Source organism: Gallus gallus, chromosome 4, assembly GCF_016699485.2.
Source record: "Gallus gallus isolate bGalGal1 chromosome 4, bGalGal1.mat.broiler.GRCg7b, whole genome shotgun sequence".
In the NCBI taxonomy this organism is placed as follows: Eukaryota; Metazoa; Chordata; class Aves; order Galliformes; family Phasianidae; genus Gallus; species Gallus gallus.
This window is the reverse complement of record NC_052535.1, coordinates 29,797,947-29,817,262: the sequence shown is the minus strand read 5'-3', so window position 1 is coordinate 29,817,262 and position 19,316 is coordinate 29,797,947. Positions and strand designations below refer to the sequence as shown.

Here is a 19,316-nt window from a genome sequence, read left to right as displayed (position 1 = left end):
ACCAACTGCGGAGATGATACAGTTCAAATAGACTCGTGTCTGCCCAACCTGCTGTATTTAGTTAAATACTTTTCTGTAAATCCAATAAAATAATTCTTCAGGTACTATCAGGTATTGAGAGTAACTTCAATAATGTAGCGAGACTTAGAAGTAAAGATTTGCTGACAACTTGCTATTGAAGTCTGGTGCTAATTCATGCAGAAACCTTTATTGTTATCCTACTTTTACCATCAAATGGTGATAAGGTCAGACTTTACAGTGAGATTTCATTGGAAATTTGGGCATAAGAAGAAACTTTAAGATATTCTATGAAGGTTAGATTTAATTATTTCCTTGTTCTCGTAACTGTTATGGAAAAGTACTAACAAAAGGCTGGATGGTTCGTTTTTGTTTTCTTTAATCCTCAAGTGGCAGGTGCAAGCCCAAAGGAAAAATGGTATAAACCAAGCTGAGCTGGCCTTTTGTGTCTATCAGAGCTTTCCTTGCTTTCTCATAAGACCAGGTTTGCTTGCTGAGAGGATAATTTGACTCACCTTTAGAAAGTTAAAGGTCAGCTGCACTTGAGGAAACCCCTGTTTGGCAGTGACTTCCATAAAATGTCCCTAGCTCTTTCTTAACAATTAGCCTCTATAAAATGGTAGGCTTTTCTTTTTGTGCCTCAGAATTCTAGGATTCCAGTGTTGCTCAATGAACTGCAGAAAATACTGGATAGATCTCATTTTAGTATTCTCTGTTGCATGTTCCCTACTGACTGTAAGGTGGATGGCTTTTAACTTTGAGCCAATGTATGCCATATCAGTACATATCCTCTCTGCAGCATGTCTAATAGTGATTTTATTTCTCTCCCGCTCCTTTCTTTGTTGTCTTTTTCTTGTTGTGTTTTTTGCTGTATGTCAGAGAGCTTTGAGGTATTTTAGTCTAAAAAATTAACTCAGTCACCTGTATTGCTATAAGCACAAATTAAAAATGAATTATTAAACAAGAACTGAATTCCTTGTGATATTTTTCAAGTAAAATGTGTTTTAATAATGATCTAAAGTAACCAGAAATCAGTTATTCTTCTCATGTACATGCTAGTCAATGACAAAAGAGTTTTGTTTTGCTGTCTGATTTTAATTATGTAGATTTTTATTATGAGTTCTACTAAAAAGCTTGTAATGTGACATCAGACAACATAAACCAATCTGATCACTGATAGTGTTTAAGTGGTTTAGAATGTCTTTGAAGTGATCATATACTGGAAAACTCTCAGAAAGGAAATGATCAAGTTAGGCTGCTAAGAGAGTTTTCATGGCAAATTAAATGAATGCTTATGTAAAATTACCCACTATCCCAATGTGTGCAAGTGTGAGGGTATGCGTGCGCATATTTGTATTCTGGAGCTGATGAGTCTCTGGTAGGGAGCTTTGCAGAAGCTGCAAGTATTTTTAGTGGAAACGAAATCTCAGTTCAGTTCTGCAGCATGTGACTTCCTATTTCTGTAAGTTACTTCCAAGAGACTTCCTCTGTTAAATCGGCTTGTCTCTGGAGATTTGAGCTGGAGCTGCAGTATAGTCTGCTTTGTCCTGTGCCTGTGGCAGAGTTTTCCCAGAGTTTTCAATTGAGGATTTTATTTTTCTTTTGTACTGTCTCCAGCATGCAAGGATCTAGTGGCTGCTACCCGTGATCGGAAGCTGAATACGTTTATACAGGTCTCAGTGGTACATCCAGCAGAGCACGTTTTGACGAGGTATTCAAGTACTGAAATCGTGGAGGTGAGTGTCTTTCTTATTCAGTTAACATGTTAATTAATTGCTCTTTTTTTGTTGTTTCCTTAAAAAGTGAGTGAGAAATGAAGCAAGTTAATGCACAGTCTTAGGTAAGGAAGCACACTGTGGCTGTTAGCAAAGCATACCTAAGAGCGCTCTGTAGTTCTTGGCACTTAACCAGGAGAAACAGTTAGTAATGAACATGCCTTTTCATGAAAGCTCTGTTTTTCCAAGCAAAGACTTACAGAATACTCCAGTTCTTCAGATGTTGGTCTAGACTGAAGCAGTGAATAGTTGCTCTCATGAAAGAGCAAGGCTATGTAAAATAAAGGTAAACTCAGAGTACAGTGAGTTTGGAAAGTATTTTTGAATTACAGAGGCACATTATATAGTCAGTTACACTTTCTGGTTTTTGGTCTGTTTCTTTTTTCCATTGGAAAGTTGTTATTTTTACAATGTGAAAAATATTAGCTTCTATGGTTAGGAGAAAGTATGTGTTATGTCTCTGTGTTCATATATGATAGTAACTTGCGTCATGTATTGGAGTAAAAGTTGTCTGAGGCAGCTTTGCTTACTTTCATTTTGCACTGTAAGCATTAGCATCAGGAAAAACAAAAATCAATTAAATATAAAACTATTTAAATCTGAACAGACAGCGTAGGTATATAGCTTACTTATTCACTTTGCTGTTTACTGCAGAGATTCATTAGGAAAAGAAAAGCCTTATTGTAAAAATAGACACCTGAATTTACTTTACCAAAGGCTTGTTTTGACTGTTAAATACATTGAGAAGAATATTTCATGAGCTCTTTGTGATCTTGCAGTTTCACCCAACTACTAAATTAAATTGTTGTGGTTTCAACTAGCAACCATCCTGAAACTGCTTACTTCAAATATCTTGTATCTGATCAGGATGTTTCATTGCAGACAGTCTGGAACAATGTTGTGGAGTACACGTAATAGATGTTTCTGTTTTTTTAATAGAAGTGTGTACGTTTCCTAAGGCAGTGTCTTGATAGAGAACATGTTTGAGGGCATGAATAATTCTATGAAATTGTTTTCAAGGCTCTCAGCTTCCTTCATAGTCAAGCTTTGGGGGAGGAGGTGTCATGGGCAAAGAAAAGTTAATTTCAGCAAGTGAAATTATATTTATCACACTAAATCTTAACAGAAAATTTAAGAATACTAGCCTGGTAAGTTTGGAAATTATGATGATGTTGTCGTTATAATTAAGACTTAAGGAATTACAAAGCACAGAAACATTGTCTTACTCCATTCCTGCCTAAAGAGTGGCACTACTATAATCCCTGCAAAAAATAAAAAATAAAATAAAAAGTCAGTATCCTTAATGTAATATGAAGATTTTCTGTAGCATTTATGTAGACTTTTTTGATTTGTCTAAGATATCTCAATATTTTGGGGGTGTGTTCTTAGTTCATTTAAAGTGATGTGAAACTAAATACTTAACAAAAAGTATCTCAGGAGAAGACAGGACATTTTTTGTTACAGATCACTAGCCCAGGTACTGATGCCTGCAGACTGAACTGTTTGGCATGTTTATAGGCTGTTTCAGAAGCACTTAAATTCTTTTCCAGTATGACAAGAGTTTTAAAATTGGTTTGTTACTCATTTCATGTAGCACTGAGCTTTATACAGCAGAGAGATGTAAAACAGCTAAGTTCTGCTAAAGAGACCGTGGTTTCTGTACATGCATCCATAATGGCGTACTATGCATTGCACAGCTGTTACCTTACTGAATATTTACTTGTGTTGCACAGGGAACAAGAGATCCACTGTTTCTGACTGGTGTGACATTCCCACCGGAATACCCCATCTATGAAGAAACTAAAATAAAACTCACAGTCTATGATGTCAAAGATAAATCTCAAGACACGGTGAGCATTTTGGTTTTTTTTGCATAAATCTCACTGAGAATTAAATTTCCACCATGGTGTTATTCATCCCTTTTCAGCATGCTTGCAGCTTGGGAAAATGAGATTATGTAGAATTGGCTTTGCTTTTACACAATATACTTTATTTCAGTTATTGTATTACAGAATAGAGAAAGACACCCACGCAGTTCAGATGGACCCTTTGCTATTGTTTAATTGGTTACTTGAATCAGTGCAGGTATTTCTGGAAAATGAAAGGTTACTCTCATGTACTTTTTGAAAGCAGAGGATGTAGGGAATAGGTTGGGATAGAAACATAAGTTTTCAGAAATATGTTTCTGATCATATTTTATTTAATACCAAAAAGAGGTGGGAAATAGGATTGGTTACGTTTTTCTTTTAAACTCTTGCATGGTGATACCTGCTACTCATCTATGGTTCCTGCTGATTTTTAAGGGTCCAAGATCATGTCTGTCACTAAGGGTGAATTGTTTGGGTTCCAGTATTGCGCATTTTTAGATACAGTGGCAGTTTCTTACACTGATAAATAGTTACTTCAGAAGGTGTATGGAGATCACAAGGAATATGAGTGATTTAAGTGTCAGATAACGGCCTTGAGTTCCATTTTATGTACTCTGGGTGATCTAGGACAGACATAAAGAGCTGTAAGTTATGCAGGACCTGTGGGATTTACGTGTTTTTCTTCTGTGACAGATGGGTTTCACTTAGGCATTGAAAGCAGTCCTTGAAACCTGTCTTCAATTAGCCAAATTGCTATTTGTGTATCTGTAATTGGTCCCTGATGTGATTAAAGACCATAGAAGCTCATGTCATGACTGTGCATGCATTCATTATCCATAAGAAAGAAATTAAAGCCATAACATGTAACTTCTGGCTGTCTTTGTACTACTTACATGAGTAGGGTTATTTTTAGAGGACTTCTATTCATTTATTTATTTAAAGATTGAAAGTTAGTTGATAGGTTTGCTTAAATTTTAGATCTTCATTAGTAAATAGATTAGTTCTGTCTCCCCACTGTGCTCTCTAAGGGGAATTTGTGAAGTACTTTTGTCTGTAGAATATGGATTTCTTTCAGCTTATAATAAGATTTCTTTTTGTTTCTTAAAAAGTAACTGGGAAGGGGAATGTGTGCACTTCTTTTCAGAATTAGTATGTTTTAATTTTTGGTTATGATTTAGATTGCAGGGCTTAGAACGATATCTGCTTTTTCTTCAATAAAATGTTGCAGATACAATCCCTTCCAATTTCTAAGCTATTGTGACTGACAGTGCGGTGGGTAAAAACATCCTATTTGTAAGGACAAAAAAGTGAACTTGATTCGTAGACCTATCCCTCTAGTTTTAATTCTGGTTACATCTTGAATATCTATACAGTGTGTCTTCTACAGGAAAAATTACATATGAAAGATCTAGCCTAGAGAATGAATATAATTTTGTAACTTTTAGGAACTTTTTATAACTGTTCCTTATAATTAAGTACAGGATTAGAGTACATCCCAGATAATCACATCAACGTAGCTTATAAGTCTCTGGAGACTGAACGGTTTTCTTTTTAAATTAGAAAATGTTAATGCCATCTGTTTTATATGCATTTAGCCTTTTTTAATATTCTACCTTTTTAAAACTGGCTGTAGATAAGAAAAAATTAAATAAGATGCAAGATTGAATTCGAGGTATGTTGCGTACAACTTGTGTGAATGACCGTGAGCCATTCAGGTTGATACTTCATTTGTGGCAATATTTAGACTTCGTATTCAGTTCCTGGAATATCAGCCAGGATAAAAGTAATGCTGTGACTTTCTTTGCTATTATTTGAAGCCGTTGTACTTTCCTGTTAGTTCAGGTGATGTTTTTGAGTCTGGAAATATATCTGGATTCATAAAAGTCAACTTCAAATGAGATCGCTTGATAGCATTACCAGCACAGCTACAGCACTACATACCTCAATGCTTGTTTCATGATCCAAGAAGTGGGATGCATCCCTTTGGCAGTGATCTGTTCCAAGAGTTGTGCTTTTACCACTGTGATTATCCAGGCTACAATAAAGATGGCTTCTGTAGTCCGTACAAGCTGCTGTCACAGTTTATGATTGCAGCATATATCCTGCCATCTCTCCAAATGTGAGCGCAAGTAATACATGTGGGATGAAGGGGAAACCAAGGCTTTTGAGTCTTCTGTGCTATGCTAGGCTCTGCTTCCAGACTGGAGAGATTTGCTGCCAGCTCATGCAAGTGATCCATTTATGGCAGAATAAACCTTGGATTTGACTGCTGAATATGTTGCAGGAATTGGTCAAAAAGCCACAGTAAAAAGATTCTCACAATGTCAGGGCTATTCTACTTCTAGTACTTTAGTTAATCATTTCAAAGTAGCTGGTATCGCTCATTACATTGCAATTCAGAAATACACTTTTTTAAGAAGTGAATTTTGAGCATTAATTAAACTTTGAGCAGGATGTTACTGCCCCGTATAGAGGATTGTTAGGACTTGGCCTTACTTTTAAAGCAATTGCATCTTTACTGTGAACTGAAAATAATTGGATGCTGCTCAGCTTGTGCACGCAGGTTATGATGATAAAGTGAAAGGGGATGCTCCCCAATGAGAAACAACCAGAATATTTTTTGGTGGTGCTGATATGCTGTTTATGCCGCCCTTCTGAAAAACATTTTAAAATAACCTTCTTGCTGTCTGTCATTTAACTTGCATTTATATGAGAAGAGCAGTTTAATTATGTTTAAGTGCTGTGCAGCTGGCATCACATTCACTGTGCTTGACACACTAGATGTTCTAGCTGCACTTTTCGCGTTTTATGCGTGTCTGTCTGATGTTCTTCATAATTATATCTTGGCTGTATCAGGTTTTCTGTAGTTGTGATTCTTTAATAGAAAGAAATACAAATTTTATTATTTTGGACAGCCTTCCTAGGTAATGGTGATTGGTTACTATAAATTTTCATGTAAATAGAAACTTCTAATAAAGATTATGCTATTCTTACTTTACTTTGATATAGCCAGAATCAAGAAGTTAATAGCAATCGTAAAGTATAATTTAAATACATCCAGTAAAGCCAAGCATACAAAACAGCGAGTAGTGTCATGTTCTGAAAAATGTACAGTGACATCTGTTTCTACATCAGAAAGATCTTCTCTCCATACTGCCATGGGGAAGATTGTTTCTCTGGCTTGAGTTGTGCTGTCTTTAAGAGTTTTTGATACTTGAGTTTTGTCTTAATGCTTGGGCTACACCTGTTCTTTAAACCATTGTTCAGGAAAACTGGAATTAGAAGCTCATGTGCTGCTTGAAATATCACCACTGTGTGACTGTTGCACAGGCATATGCTATTCTTAGCTTTTCTATAAGCATGCAGGTTTGTCCAGTCTGTCAAGTTGTAATGCTGAGCAGGATTTGTTCACTTTAAAAATACTGCATAGCGTAAGTCAGGTAACACTGCTGCATGGTGGATCTGCAGAAGATAAAAAAAAAATAAAAATAAAAAAAATAGATGAGTTCATTTTATATTAAGAGGAGAGAATACCTGGTGACTGATTTGGGAGGCAGCAGTCTTTCTGTTCTGTACTGAAAATACGTACGTTTGTGTCTTATAGAACCCCAGAGTTATTAAGGTTGGAAAAAACATCTAAGATCATCTAGTTGGACCATCATGGTGACTTCAGCACTTCCCTGGGCAGTCTGTTCCAATACTTGACTGTTCTTTCTGAAAATAAACTTTCCCAAATATATCAAACCTGAATAATCTATTTCTCATCAGAGCAATATAAGGCAATAAGGGTCTTGCAGCAAGGATTCTATGCTTTTTTTCTATAGAACACTGTATTTTTAGGCAAGCACCGTAACATTTACCAATTTTCATTTGCTTGGTTTTTTAACAATTGATTATAATGTTTCCACATCTGCATCTGATTTGATCTGATTTAATTTAATGCAGTTACAGGCACAGCTTAATATCTTAATATATGGACTTTAGAGTGGATTTGATAATTTTCTTGTCTTATGTTGCAATTGTACTGATTTAAATGCAGTGAGGTCTCAAGGTATGCACTGATGCAATGTTTTGGTGTGATGTGCAGTGATTCGAACTGCCTCCTCTTGATGCAGACATGGAGAAGTGTTGGAAGCAGGAGAGAGAGGGCCTGTGACAACTTTGTGTATCTCATCTGTGCAGTACTTCTTGCAGATTCTGCTTTTCTTTAGGAGGAGATAGAATCCAGAAGCTTGAGAATAAGCTTTGAAAGTGTGTTGTATGCAAATTTGTGCACAACTAAGGCTAAAGACTTAGCAGATGATACCAGCAGGTAGATGCAGTCTCCTTTGGGTAGGTATAATTACTGGAATTTACGGGATGTTCCAAATATGAACAGCAACTGTAATACTGTAGTTTTGGATATGGGAACATGCATTACCAAGTTACAGCTCTAGATTATTAAGGCTTCAAGCTACTTGTCTTTTACTGTTCGGTTTTGAAACTTCTACTACACTTGCTTGCTATGAATGAAAATTCACAAAACCTTTATGTGATTTTTTTGGGGGTGTGTTTCTTGGTACTGCAAGTATCCCTTTTAAAATAGAATTGCACTGGGTTAAGTGGGAAATAAAGACTTTCAAAAAAAAAGAAGCATTTTAAGTTGAATTTGGAGCCAAATCTGAAGTGACAATCTTCAGAGTTCCCTTGTGGGCAGTGATTTGTATGACAGAACCACCACGCTGCTTGGTGTGTTTGCCATTTGTGCTGAAGAGGCCCATGGCTTGCATATTAGTAACAGTGCAGAGCAGTATGTGAAATGGATTAGCAGGGATAAATGTGAAAGCTTGAAGATCACCTACCTGCGTGCTGCCTCTACCAGAGTGCTCTTACTGCCTTGCTCTTGTGAACACTGAAGCTTTTGAGGCTAGGTTTCTTTTTTCTTTAAAACCAAAGCAATCTTAGAAGTGCTCTTCTTTGTTTAACAAAAAAGCTCTTCAGATTCTTCCTTTTCTCAGTTCTGTTCACTGTCATCTCTGCAGGATTTGTACAGAAATATTGCCTTAAATTAGAAACTCTTATTATCTCGTTCTTTTTAATAGAGCAGTACTGCTCAGTGTCACTGCCCTAACCACAGAAATACTTGTAATAATGCTTTATTCATGTTTCTTTTCAAAATCATGCAATAATTTTTTCATGAATGTATACTTGAGTGATTCAATTTTTCTTTTGCTTCAATTTTTATATTCTTACCAAATGCCATTATTGGAGTTATAATGGAGGGAAATTTGTTTTTATTCTTCTGGGCATGTGCAGGTGGAGCACACCTTAAGGAATTATTGTTGGTCTTAGTATTTCTTAAAAGTCTGGAAACATAAAGGGAAATTCAAACTGCTTACTTTCATTTGGCTTTAGATTGAAATAAAATCCTTTTTTGAAGTGGTCGAGAGTGTAAGGAGGAAAGTTTCTTACATCTTAGGGATCTCTAAAAGGATGGAAGTGTCAAAACCATGAAAGTTGCAGGTGCGCTTAACATGAAGTCCATTTGTAACCTTACCTGCTCTCTGTGCCTTGAAAATCCAGTGGGAGTGCTTTGGTTTTGTGGAAGTCCATCTTTGAAAGCATCCCCCTCTTCTTACTTTTTCCCTTATCCTCTTTTATATATATATGTATATGTATGTGTATATATGCATGTACGTATATGTGTATACGTGTGTGTGTACATGTGTATATATATATATTTCTATACATAGTTCTAATTGAAGCAAACTCTTCCCCATTGTTGTGCCTTCAAGGAAAGTCATGATCTGCTTTTTTTTTTTTAATTTTCTATTTTCTTTTTTTTACCTACTGTTGTCAATCAAATGCTACTTCTACCACCTGTCAGGCAAATGCTTACAGTAAGAGCTGATTCTTTGGTAAAGGATGCCTTGGATATTTCTCATTTTAAATGTAGGGAAACATAAAACACATGATAATGTTTTCCTGTAGAATTGATTTTAACTATGTAAGGATTTCAGTAACATAGATACAATTGTTCTAATCTCTCTACTACTGTCCCAAGAGCTTGCAAATATATCATTCTACTATAAGTACTTTGTATATGCATGTTCAGCTCCCAAGGAAGACTGGCCTGTGCTGCTGTCAGGTTGGATAGTGGAGCCTTGAGGGGTGGGAAGCAGATTTCTGGCAGCCCAGACGTTGCAAGTATATACGATTTCCTTACACTCAGTGCAGCAACACAGGGTAGCTTGAATGGCTCAGAGGCTAGAGTCTGTCTATTCTTACTGATGACTATTTTTTTTGTCAGTCATGAATGGTAAGTTAAGCCCATCACACCAGTACAAACCCTAAATCATATGAAAGAGAAATTGATGTTCAAGAAATTATCATTGGTTTACCATTAGCTGTAGTGGCTTAAAACAATTATTTATGCAACAGTTGTAGTGTTTTTCGATAGCTGCTGTGTAGTTCTAAATGAAGGAAACTCTCTGCAGAGCAAAAATATATATATATATATATGTGGAAGAAAAGTTTTTTCAAGTACAGAAAGCTCCATTGTGCCTATTTGATTAATTTTAGGTAGTTAATTTACCTGGAAAACATTCTCTCAAATATACACCTCTCTTACTGATGTAGAAGAACTTATTACTTTAAGTGGATGTATTTAACTACTTGAAAAATCAAAACTTGAGCTCCTCCTATTTCATTTTCCATATTTTCTGAATGTTTTTTCCCCTTGTAATTTAGGCTTTAGAACAGTTCGTATTACAAGCAGTTGTCTTTATACCACAGCAAAAAAATGTTCATGCCTCGTTTTCACATGCTGCCAAAATTATACATTGATGGAAATTAGTTAAATGTTGAAATTGCGCTAAATCTTGAAAAATAAAGGAGAGTCAATGCTTATAGCTTAGCTACTGCCTCTTCATCTTCACTAGAACAATTCATTTTTAATTTTTTTTCCCTCGGAACCAGGTTTTGAACTAATGGACATAACGAAGCAACTTCTTTGCACTTTTTTATCTCTGTTTTTTAATATATTGAAAATTGTATCTGTTCTGAAATTCTCAAGCATCTCACTTCCTGGAAAGGCAGTTAGAACTACTGAGGTAAAATTGGAGGTCTTGTCTGTTTAAAATCTGTTGCTTCATTCCAAAAAATATTCCTGCATAACATGAAAAGAAATGTATATTTAACAGTGATAAGTCTGCTTACACATTTGTGTTACAAGAGCAGACAGTTTAAAACAGTTAGAAAACTGATTTTTCAAGTTTTGCTGTAAGTATTCACGGAAATTGAAAACAGAACAAATTCCATCTGTTATCAGAGATTTACCTTCCACCGTGTCTAACAAAGGTGTTCTTATGGACATGGATTAATTATGGATATGCTAGAAACGGTATATATATATGTTTGCGTTTGAAATTTTGTACTTATAAAGCCAAGCAAGTACTAATGTTTTTTTTTAAGGTATCATATGCATTGGATATAATGTGATACTTTCTTGAGCAAATTTGTTAGAAGAGAATCATAAATAGTTTGCAGTAAATTAGTTAAATGTTTTGTATTCCAATGTATTTTAAATATTAGATGAGTAAACTTGAAAGGCTTCTGTAATCATCTAGGAATTTCAGTCTCTTTAGAAATGCATGTATCATTGAATCTTACAGTAATCAAAGCATCATTATATAATGATTATACAGTATATTACAGAAACAAATTCTCCTGTGGCTGAAATTGTCCGTGCTTGGTTTTCTTCGTGTCAGAAATGCGAATTTTTTGATCTCTTCTTTGTTTTATCCTGTTCACCATGGACCATGTGATCGCAAAGGGAGGGGAAAAAAGCCACACACTTTGACACCTGTGATCTACTATTGTTTAAAAAACTATATGCAGTTGATGTAATGATGGCTAGAAAGCCATGAGTAGGCCAAACTTAGTCTGTAGCGTGGTCGAAGTTTAGCATGTTCACTTTTTCTCATATCTATCTGACTCCAACTCTTAAGGGAGGATATTTGACTGAAAAACCTAACATTATACATCTGAATGAACATCAGTGATTGAGCTGAGGTTTGAGTGTGTTAAGCAGTTCCCATACTGAAATGTATATCAGCTGTTTCATGGTGTTAATGGACTATTGGGGGGTTGATTTCTTTTCACTGAGAAGTCAACTAACTTCCCTCACCTTATTACTTGGTAAGATCATGAATCATTACCAAGGAGTCACTGGCTCATGCTAATTGCTTTCCTCTGGGTGATGTAATTCTGTGTAAAAAGCTTTCAAAAATGTCAAATCAAGTCACTGACAAGCTGTTGCCTAATAGGTGTACTTAAACCCTAGTGGAATATGTGGAGTACTTTTGTAGCCAAAGGCAACAGAACAGGAGGATGGATGTAATCTCCAGGGGGCCACAAAGATGATCAGAGGGCTGAAGCACCTCTTCTACAAAGAAAGACTGAGGGAATTGGGCTTGTTCATCTCAGAGAACAGAAGATTCCAGGGAGATCTCATTGCTTCCTTCACAGCCTTCCAGTACTTGACAGGGGTTTTAAACAGGAGGAAAACCAACTTTTTGGATGGTCTGATAGTGGTAGGGCAAGAGAGAATGGTTTTAAACAAAGAGAGGGGTGATTTAGGTTAGATGTTAGGAGGAAATTCTTTACTCAGAGGGTGGCGGAACACTGGAACAGACTGCACAGAGAAGCACTGGATGCGCCCCCCGCCCCCGGAGGCATTCAAGGCCAGACTGGATGGGGTCCTGAGCAGCTTGGTCTCCTGGGAAGTTTCTCCTGTCCTGGCAGGGGAGTTGGAATTGGATCTGCTTTAAGGTCCTTCCAACCCAAGTCATTCTATTATATCTGAAATCAGTTTCCTTTTTTTGTAGCCAGGGTTCAGAACAGAAAGGCATCTACAAAATACTCTTAAAATACTGCTTTGAAATATTTACGGCACAGTGATGTGGCACCAGTAATCTGTTCTTCTCTAGTCCTTCTGTTCTCCTCTTAATATGTGGTTGTACTTATTTTGTATATCGCAGTGCAAAAAAGGCAAATACATACACTGTGAATAACATACTTCATAGTTAAGCAAGCCTTTTGTAAGGTGGTGATGAAGCTCTTTTGGAACACATTACACATGTACACACAGTATGGTGCTTGAGTCAAATCAAGGAAAGTGTCAGTGGCCCCAAATTTTTGTTGTACAGGAGTCATAGTGAGTGCATGCTATGTATCAAAAACAAATGACTGAGGAAAAACTTATTTCAGACATCTCCCAAGGCATGTGGAACAGGAAGTACAAGAAAAACCCCACATAAATAAACAGTCATAGCTTATTCTGTTTGTATAAGCGGAAATCAGTTAATACATACATTTCCTACCTTTGGGATTTTCAGTGTGATGACATTTAGTCCTTCTGGTGTTTTGTTTCAGCATTCCGGGGTGTTAAGAATTTGAGGGTTTTATCTTATTTTCCCCCTTCTGGAGTTCTTTTCACTGTAATACTATAGTATTATGCAGCTGTTGATGTTTATTCTGGCAATCTTATTATTCTTAAATTCTTTGTCATATATCCACTCTCACGTTTCCCTTCTTTCCCAGCTCTTCTTGCCTCTTCCCTCCCTTCCTCTCACTTTCCCCCCTGAATTTTAAGGGATATGAGAGCTTAGTTCTTTACCCTCATTCTGTTTTTCTTTACCAGCTTTCTCTGCAGGCTTCAGCTTGTTTTAGTTAGGCACAGCATTTTAAGCAGAACTGTTGTAGCTGCTCTTAGAGCTGTCACGGTAACTTAGTTTAGATTAAAACCAAATACATCAATTACCAAACAGTGCCCTGTCTGTTCTGATGATAAAACTTGTACCTGAGCTATCTGCAGATGAAATTCAGAGGTCTCTCCGTAGGGAGAAATTATCAAAATGTTTTTTGTCTAAACAAAGACAAGCAGGCATGCTGTCATACGCACTGAAGAGCTGTATGCCTCCACCAGTTCTGGTGAATACATTTCTGTGCAGAAAGATACATATATATTTTTAAGGATATATGTATAACAATGAACTAGCTTGATACACACAATCATTTCTGGTGGAGGATGAAGTCTGCTGCATGTGTCTCATGTATATTTGTCTGCACTGCTCTGGTATTTAGCTGTATAGTAGGAGTGTGGACATCCATCACTAAACTGTTTTTAGGTGATGCCAAGAAAATGCTATTTCTGTGGAGCAGAACAGCAGAGTAAAATGCAGCACAGGATTTACTCTGGATCTGTTAGAACAAATTTATTTGGGTGTTACTTCACTGCAAGTTTATGCCTGTGCTTGTTCCACCAAAATATGGGAGCAGAACCTTGGAAGCATCACTGGATCTCAGCTCCTCAGTTTTATGTCCCGTGCTTTACTTGCCAGAAGTTTAACAGCATCAGAAGCAGTCAATAGCACTTCTGCTCCCCTATAAGCATCAAGAGATAAAAGCTAATTCATTTGGTAGCAGCAGCATCTGCACCGTGAGCAGTTGCATGGTTCATTTTGTCTTAAAGTGCATGTTAGTAAATTGAAGATGGGGGGGGGGGAAACTCTTTCTCTGAGATTACTTCAGACAGGATTGTCTGCTTCATTAAAAAAAAAAAAATTCCAATGGAAAAAAACTGTGCTATATGGGACAAATATGATTTATTTCCTTTAGACGGCAATAGTCACTGTCTTTGGGATGCTTGGAAGGGTTGCATTTTGACACACAGCACCCTTAGTGAAATCGAGCGAGGAGGTCCTTGATTTGTTACAGCTATAGATTCTGCACTGCCTCTCTTCCTGGGGAATAACTTGGAAGCTTTTCAAAAAGAAGTAATTGCAAGGCTCTCACTCAAGAAATTATCTTTGAATGTGGAAGCTCTGGACATTTACTGCCCAATTATTGCTAACCTGTTCTGAAATAACATCACCCCTGTGACAAGGAGTTTTCTGAATAATTTACTGTGCCCAAATGGTTTTCAGACCTGGGTATGTCAGAATAAAGACTGTCCTTGCAGTATAAATTAGAGGGTGAGTACGTATACCCTTTCAACTGAGAAGCATCCTAAAAGTCTTTTTCTCTGTAGGTACCACAGAGTGTGAGTCTTCTATCCGAAGTCTGACTACCCATTAAGAGAACCTTAGCCTTATGAAGTAGTAATTCTTTCCTGATCTTTCCATCTGTGTTGACACAGAGTTGGCCATAGTACAGAACATTTTGTAGCAATGCAGTGGTGGATTCCTTTCCCCTGCTCCTTCATTAGAGTGTTCCTGAGGTAGCTGTGGATCAGCCCCAAGAGCAGCCTCCCATGGAAAAGATCAGAAGGCTTAATATTTCCATCTCTGTTTCTGGATACATAAAATATCACAATCAGCAGTGCATTCAATATGAAGAAGATAAAAAGCCTATAAACTACAGCTGCTTTAAATTCTGCAAGAATTATCTCATCCTTGCAAAAGCATGAGCTATCTATTGAGTGAGGTAGAGTAACAAGAAGTGTTTCACCTAGTCTGGTAAAGCAATTACTTGTCTTGGTTTTGTTGGCTTTTTTATTCACCCTCCCCTAGCCAGTTCATTTTTATTTCATGAAGTGAAACCTGTTTTAGAAGGTGATACTACGCAAAGCAGCATGCAAGTGTTAGATAAACTCACCCCAGGAATGATCACCTAGTATGTGGGTCCTCTCATTGGTTTTGGGGTTTGGTCATTGTGGGTTGCTTTCATGGGGAAGGAGAGAAAGTGGCTATCTGTAGTAAGATCCTTGGCCTGACAGTACTGTGAACTTGCCAGATCTAACTGACTGAGTCAATATTTCCATGGGGCATAATTACTGGAGATGAGGCTGCCAGGGAATCTGAGGGCAGGGTGTTGCTTGCAGCTTGAGATAGAGGTTAGTATCCAAGCAAATCTTTCATGAAGGAAGGCTGAAGTTCTGAAAGGTGTATGCATTTGTGTCAAATTTTGCTAATCCTCTTGAAGAAGAGGAATGTAGTTTTTCCTTTTCATCTCTTTCTCCTACCCCACTTTTCACATCATGGCGAAGATTTCAGTGGTTCATTTTATAAGCTGAGGGAAAAAATTAGTTTATCCTTCATGGTATTAGAAGAGCAGTATGTGTTGTTTAGTGTTCTGACTTTTCTCTGTGGGGCTTTTTTAATAGAATAAGTAGTAAAGAAAATCTCAAGGAAAGTGAAAATGGTCTGTACTGAAATTCTGAATAGAGTTTTGAAAATATACTACATATTAGAATAGTTTCTGTGTATGTGGGAAGAACTTGGATACAAGTACTTAGTCATGCAGAGTCTTGGAATAGTTGCTACTTGTCAAGATATAGTTTATCTTAAAAAAGTGAACGTAGGCTTTCACACCTATTATCTTCATTTATTTGTTAGTGCTTTTTTTCTGTCTCCAAATCTGTGCTTTTTTTTGTTTTGTTTTTATTTTTGTTTTTATGACTGTTAACTAGCTTTCATACCCTTTCTATTTTTAAAAGGGAAATTGAAGAAGTAGGGTTTTGATTGGTGTATGTGGTCAGTTTCAAATCCAGAGTTAGAGTTTCAGCAGTTGTGCTCATAAGTCTTTTACTCTGTGTCTGTGTCTGGAAGCAGGGGGTGATATGTGGCTGAATATCTGACTGTGGCAATGACAGTTCAAACACAGAGGTTTTTTTGCAGCACATACTGAGTGTTCCCACTTGTCCTCTGGGATTCCCTGGAAGGGTTACCGTGTCCAGCATATTTTGATACTGAGTTTTAACTCAAAGGAATTTATTTACTGAAAAATACTTGTGCTGGAAAGAATAGTGACTGCCCTTTTAGTCTGTTGAATTCCAGATCTATAGCCTCTTATTTTTAAATAAAACCCTCGTGGCAGCAAGTAATTATTTTGAAGTTGGAAAATATAACTGAATTTTAGTTAGTTGTAATTGTGGTTGCTTTTTCTTCTTACATTTTGTCTTGGTAGTAGCCTTGCAGAGATTTACCAAGTCTGCCATCTTAGTGCAAGCTGTCTGTACTCGCTTTTGTAGAAATCCCTGTCTGTAAGTGTGTAGGCTGGATGAGAGCTGAAATTCTTTGGAGTAAATTTGAAGATGCTCAACTGAAGATTTGCATGGCCCCTCAGCTTATGCCTATACTGCTTTTTTTTTTCCAATCAAGCTCTAACTCAGTTTCAGTGCATATGTGCTGCACAGTTGTTCAGTGTGAGGGGTATCTGGAGAAGAAAGCTGGGGTGCTTTTTTCCTTTATCTCTACTTGATCTATTTGGACAGCTTGAGAGCTTGTGTAAGTCTTTCTTCAAGTTGGTGTGCTGACTCTGTGGGAAGCAGATGCATGCAGTGGAATTTATGTTGGACAGACCTAGTTGCAGCCGCATGAGTGTAGTAAGTTTGATTTATGTGCAGTGCTTCTTTGAGTTTTGTTAAAAAAAAAAAAAACTGAAAATTTCCTTGGTACACAAGCAGGTCTACAGCAGAAGGTGTGCAAGCACTGCAGTATTGCATAAAGGAAAAAGGAGAGATGAATGCCTCACAGATCTTCATGGAAATTATGAAATGCTCCATGAACTTTTGTTATACTCATGTTGTTTGCCAGTGATATTTCTACCTATCAATTTCAGTATTTTTTAGAATTAAGTCAGTCGTGAATGCAGTGTGGTTTGCCATGGCCTGCCTAGTACCTGTGTGTGGTGTCAGGATCCCATATGATGAATGTGCCCTGCTTTTGGGCAGCCAGTAGGACAGGAAGATGGGAGTACAGAAGCAGCACCTCTAAAGCAGTGGACATAGAAGCTAAAAACTTAGCAGACGGATTTTAATTAGCTTTTTGTCTGCTGGCAAATGTCTAGATTCAGAAAGTGTTTTAAATATAATAATTGTCTCTCTTTGACTTTCTAGTTTGTGACAGCCTCAGCTCATGGCCTTTTTTTCTTTCCCAGAACATGAGACACATTACATTGAACAAAAAAAGAATGTTTTGGCGTGGATTTTCTTGAATGTGTTTATTTTTTCAGTTGGCAGCTGCAAGAGTTGAAAGACTTGGCTCTTCTACATTTTTTTGTTCACCTTTAGGGTTAGCTTTATGACAGGCTTTGCTTCATGTCTCTTCATTACACTTTGCATCAGTCTTATGATAGGTATACCACATCAGTGTAAAAGGGAAAAAAAGCCATTCTCCTGATATAACAATGATACTCCCTTAATGGGTAGAGAATCCAAGGCATATATTCAGACTGCCGCTACTCATATTACAGTAGTCATTGAGGAAATCATAGTTTATGTGCTGGACTTGAAAAACATTCAAAGGTCTGTAACAGTACTGGGTTGATGAGGTTGTTTTTGAATTTGCTTGGTTTTTTTTTTTTTCCTTTTCTATTCTGTTTTAGAACTTTCATTTTACTTAAGATGATACTAAGGATTATGGGTTGAAATTTATGAAGTCAATTAGATGTGAGCTATTTAGACAACTAAAGATGCTAGTGGGCTGCTGTATGGATTGCAGTTGGATTAGGCATCCAGTTTCCATTTTTATTTTTCTTTTTTTTTTTTATTTTAAGCTACTTCAGATATTTTTAGTTATCTATTACCTATTTAGGCAGTTTTAAAGATGCCTGAAAAAATCTGTCAGCACCTTTTTCAGGGTCTAAAGTACAATTAAGAAAAGCAGCCCTAGTATAGTATCTGCAGATGGACATCCGCTGTGGCATCTCTGTTAGAGTATTAGATGTTCATGTACCAATGCAAAAGCAATAAGCTCTGAGAGGCAACATGACCTGTGGTTCAAAGCACATTCATGGCTATCATATAGCTCCTCAGAGCTGCTCCTAACTGCTGTCATTTATGGCTTTACAAGGTGATAGGGGGTATGTATGCTGACCTAGACTCCAGTGTATGTTTTCGGTAGAGTTTGGGGGCACAGTTTTTTGTGCTCATCCACTGCACCGATTATATGATGTGGCCCAGCTGAGAGATATGACAGTGTCTGGCCTTCCTAACCATTGGCATGTTGGTGACTATCTAAAATTTAAGGAGATGAAGACATTCGGTTGTATGATTTATATGTCCTGAAAAGAAGAATGGGAGCCCAGGTTGTACTGTAGTTGTTCTGGGTAGAATGAAAGAAATACTGTGATATTAGAAGGTAATCCAGGAATGCATCTGTCAGGCCTACAGGTGATCAGCAACAGCATCAAGATGAACTCTTTTCAGAAAAAGGAAAAGCTGCTGTAACTGTAATGAAAGAGCAATTGAGCAGAGCAGGCTATTTCCTCTGAACCCTTTTGGACTAAATGCCAAAACTGTACTAATGTGTCCAGCTTAATTCACTTTTCTATTGCGAAGCTGAATAGATCTCACTCAGTCTAGTCTCAGTAATTCTGATGTTCTGTTTTATCTTGTACTTCAGCACACAGATGGTTCCTATAGTATAGTCTTTGTTACGTGTCAAGAGAGAAGTGTTCTGTTGAATTTAGTTCTAATTTCACCGTGGTTAAATGTCTTCTGTGTCTTCTAAACAAACTGTTCAATTCAAAAGTCTGTTTTGTTGTTGCTGTTTTTTGTTCCACTATGTTGTAAAACTTGTTGATCCATGCTATGTTTGCTTTTGTTTTCTTGAGAGGATGAAGATCAATGTTGGTTATTTAAGCAGTTAAAGCTATCTTAGAATTTAACTGG

At 37.0% G+C, this 19,316-nt stretch overlaps 1 protein-coding gene and 1 long non-coding RNA gene across 15 annotated transcripts in view; one reads left to right on the top strand and one right to left on the bottom strand.

The window, feature by feature from the left end:
- The window catches only part of INPP4B (inositol polyphosphate-4-phosphatase type II B), a 287,734-nt gene that overhangs the window by 128,282 nt on the left and 140,136 nt on the right, over window positions 1-19,316 (top strand). For all 14 annotated transcript variants that reach the window (XM_040700268.2, XM_025150480.3, XM_025150479.3 and 11 more), the window contains 2 exons: window positions 1,636-1,754; window positions 3,527-3,643. In XM_040700268.2, coding sequence (XP_040556202.1) covers window positions 1,636-1,754; window positions 3,527-3,643 — 236 coding nt within the window. The remainder of the gene's footprint in view (window positions 1-1,635; window positions 1,755-3,526; window positions 3,644-19,316) is intronic.
- LOC121110516 lies at window positions 1,749-15,425 on the bottom strand. The gene is made up of 3 exons (XR_005859932.2): window positions 15,299-15,425; window positions 8,503-8,676; window positions 1,749-7,123 (listed from the first exon to the last, which is right to left on the bottom strand). It is a non-coding gene; the product is annotated as an uncharacterized LOC121110516 (long non-coding RNA).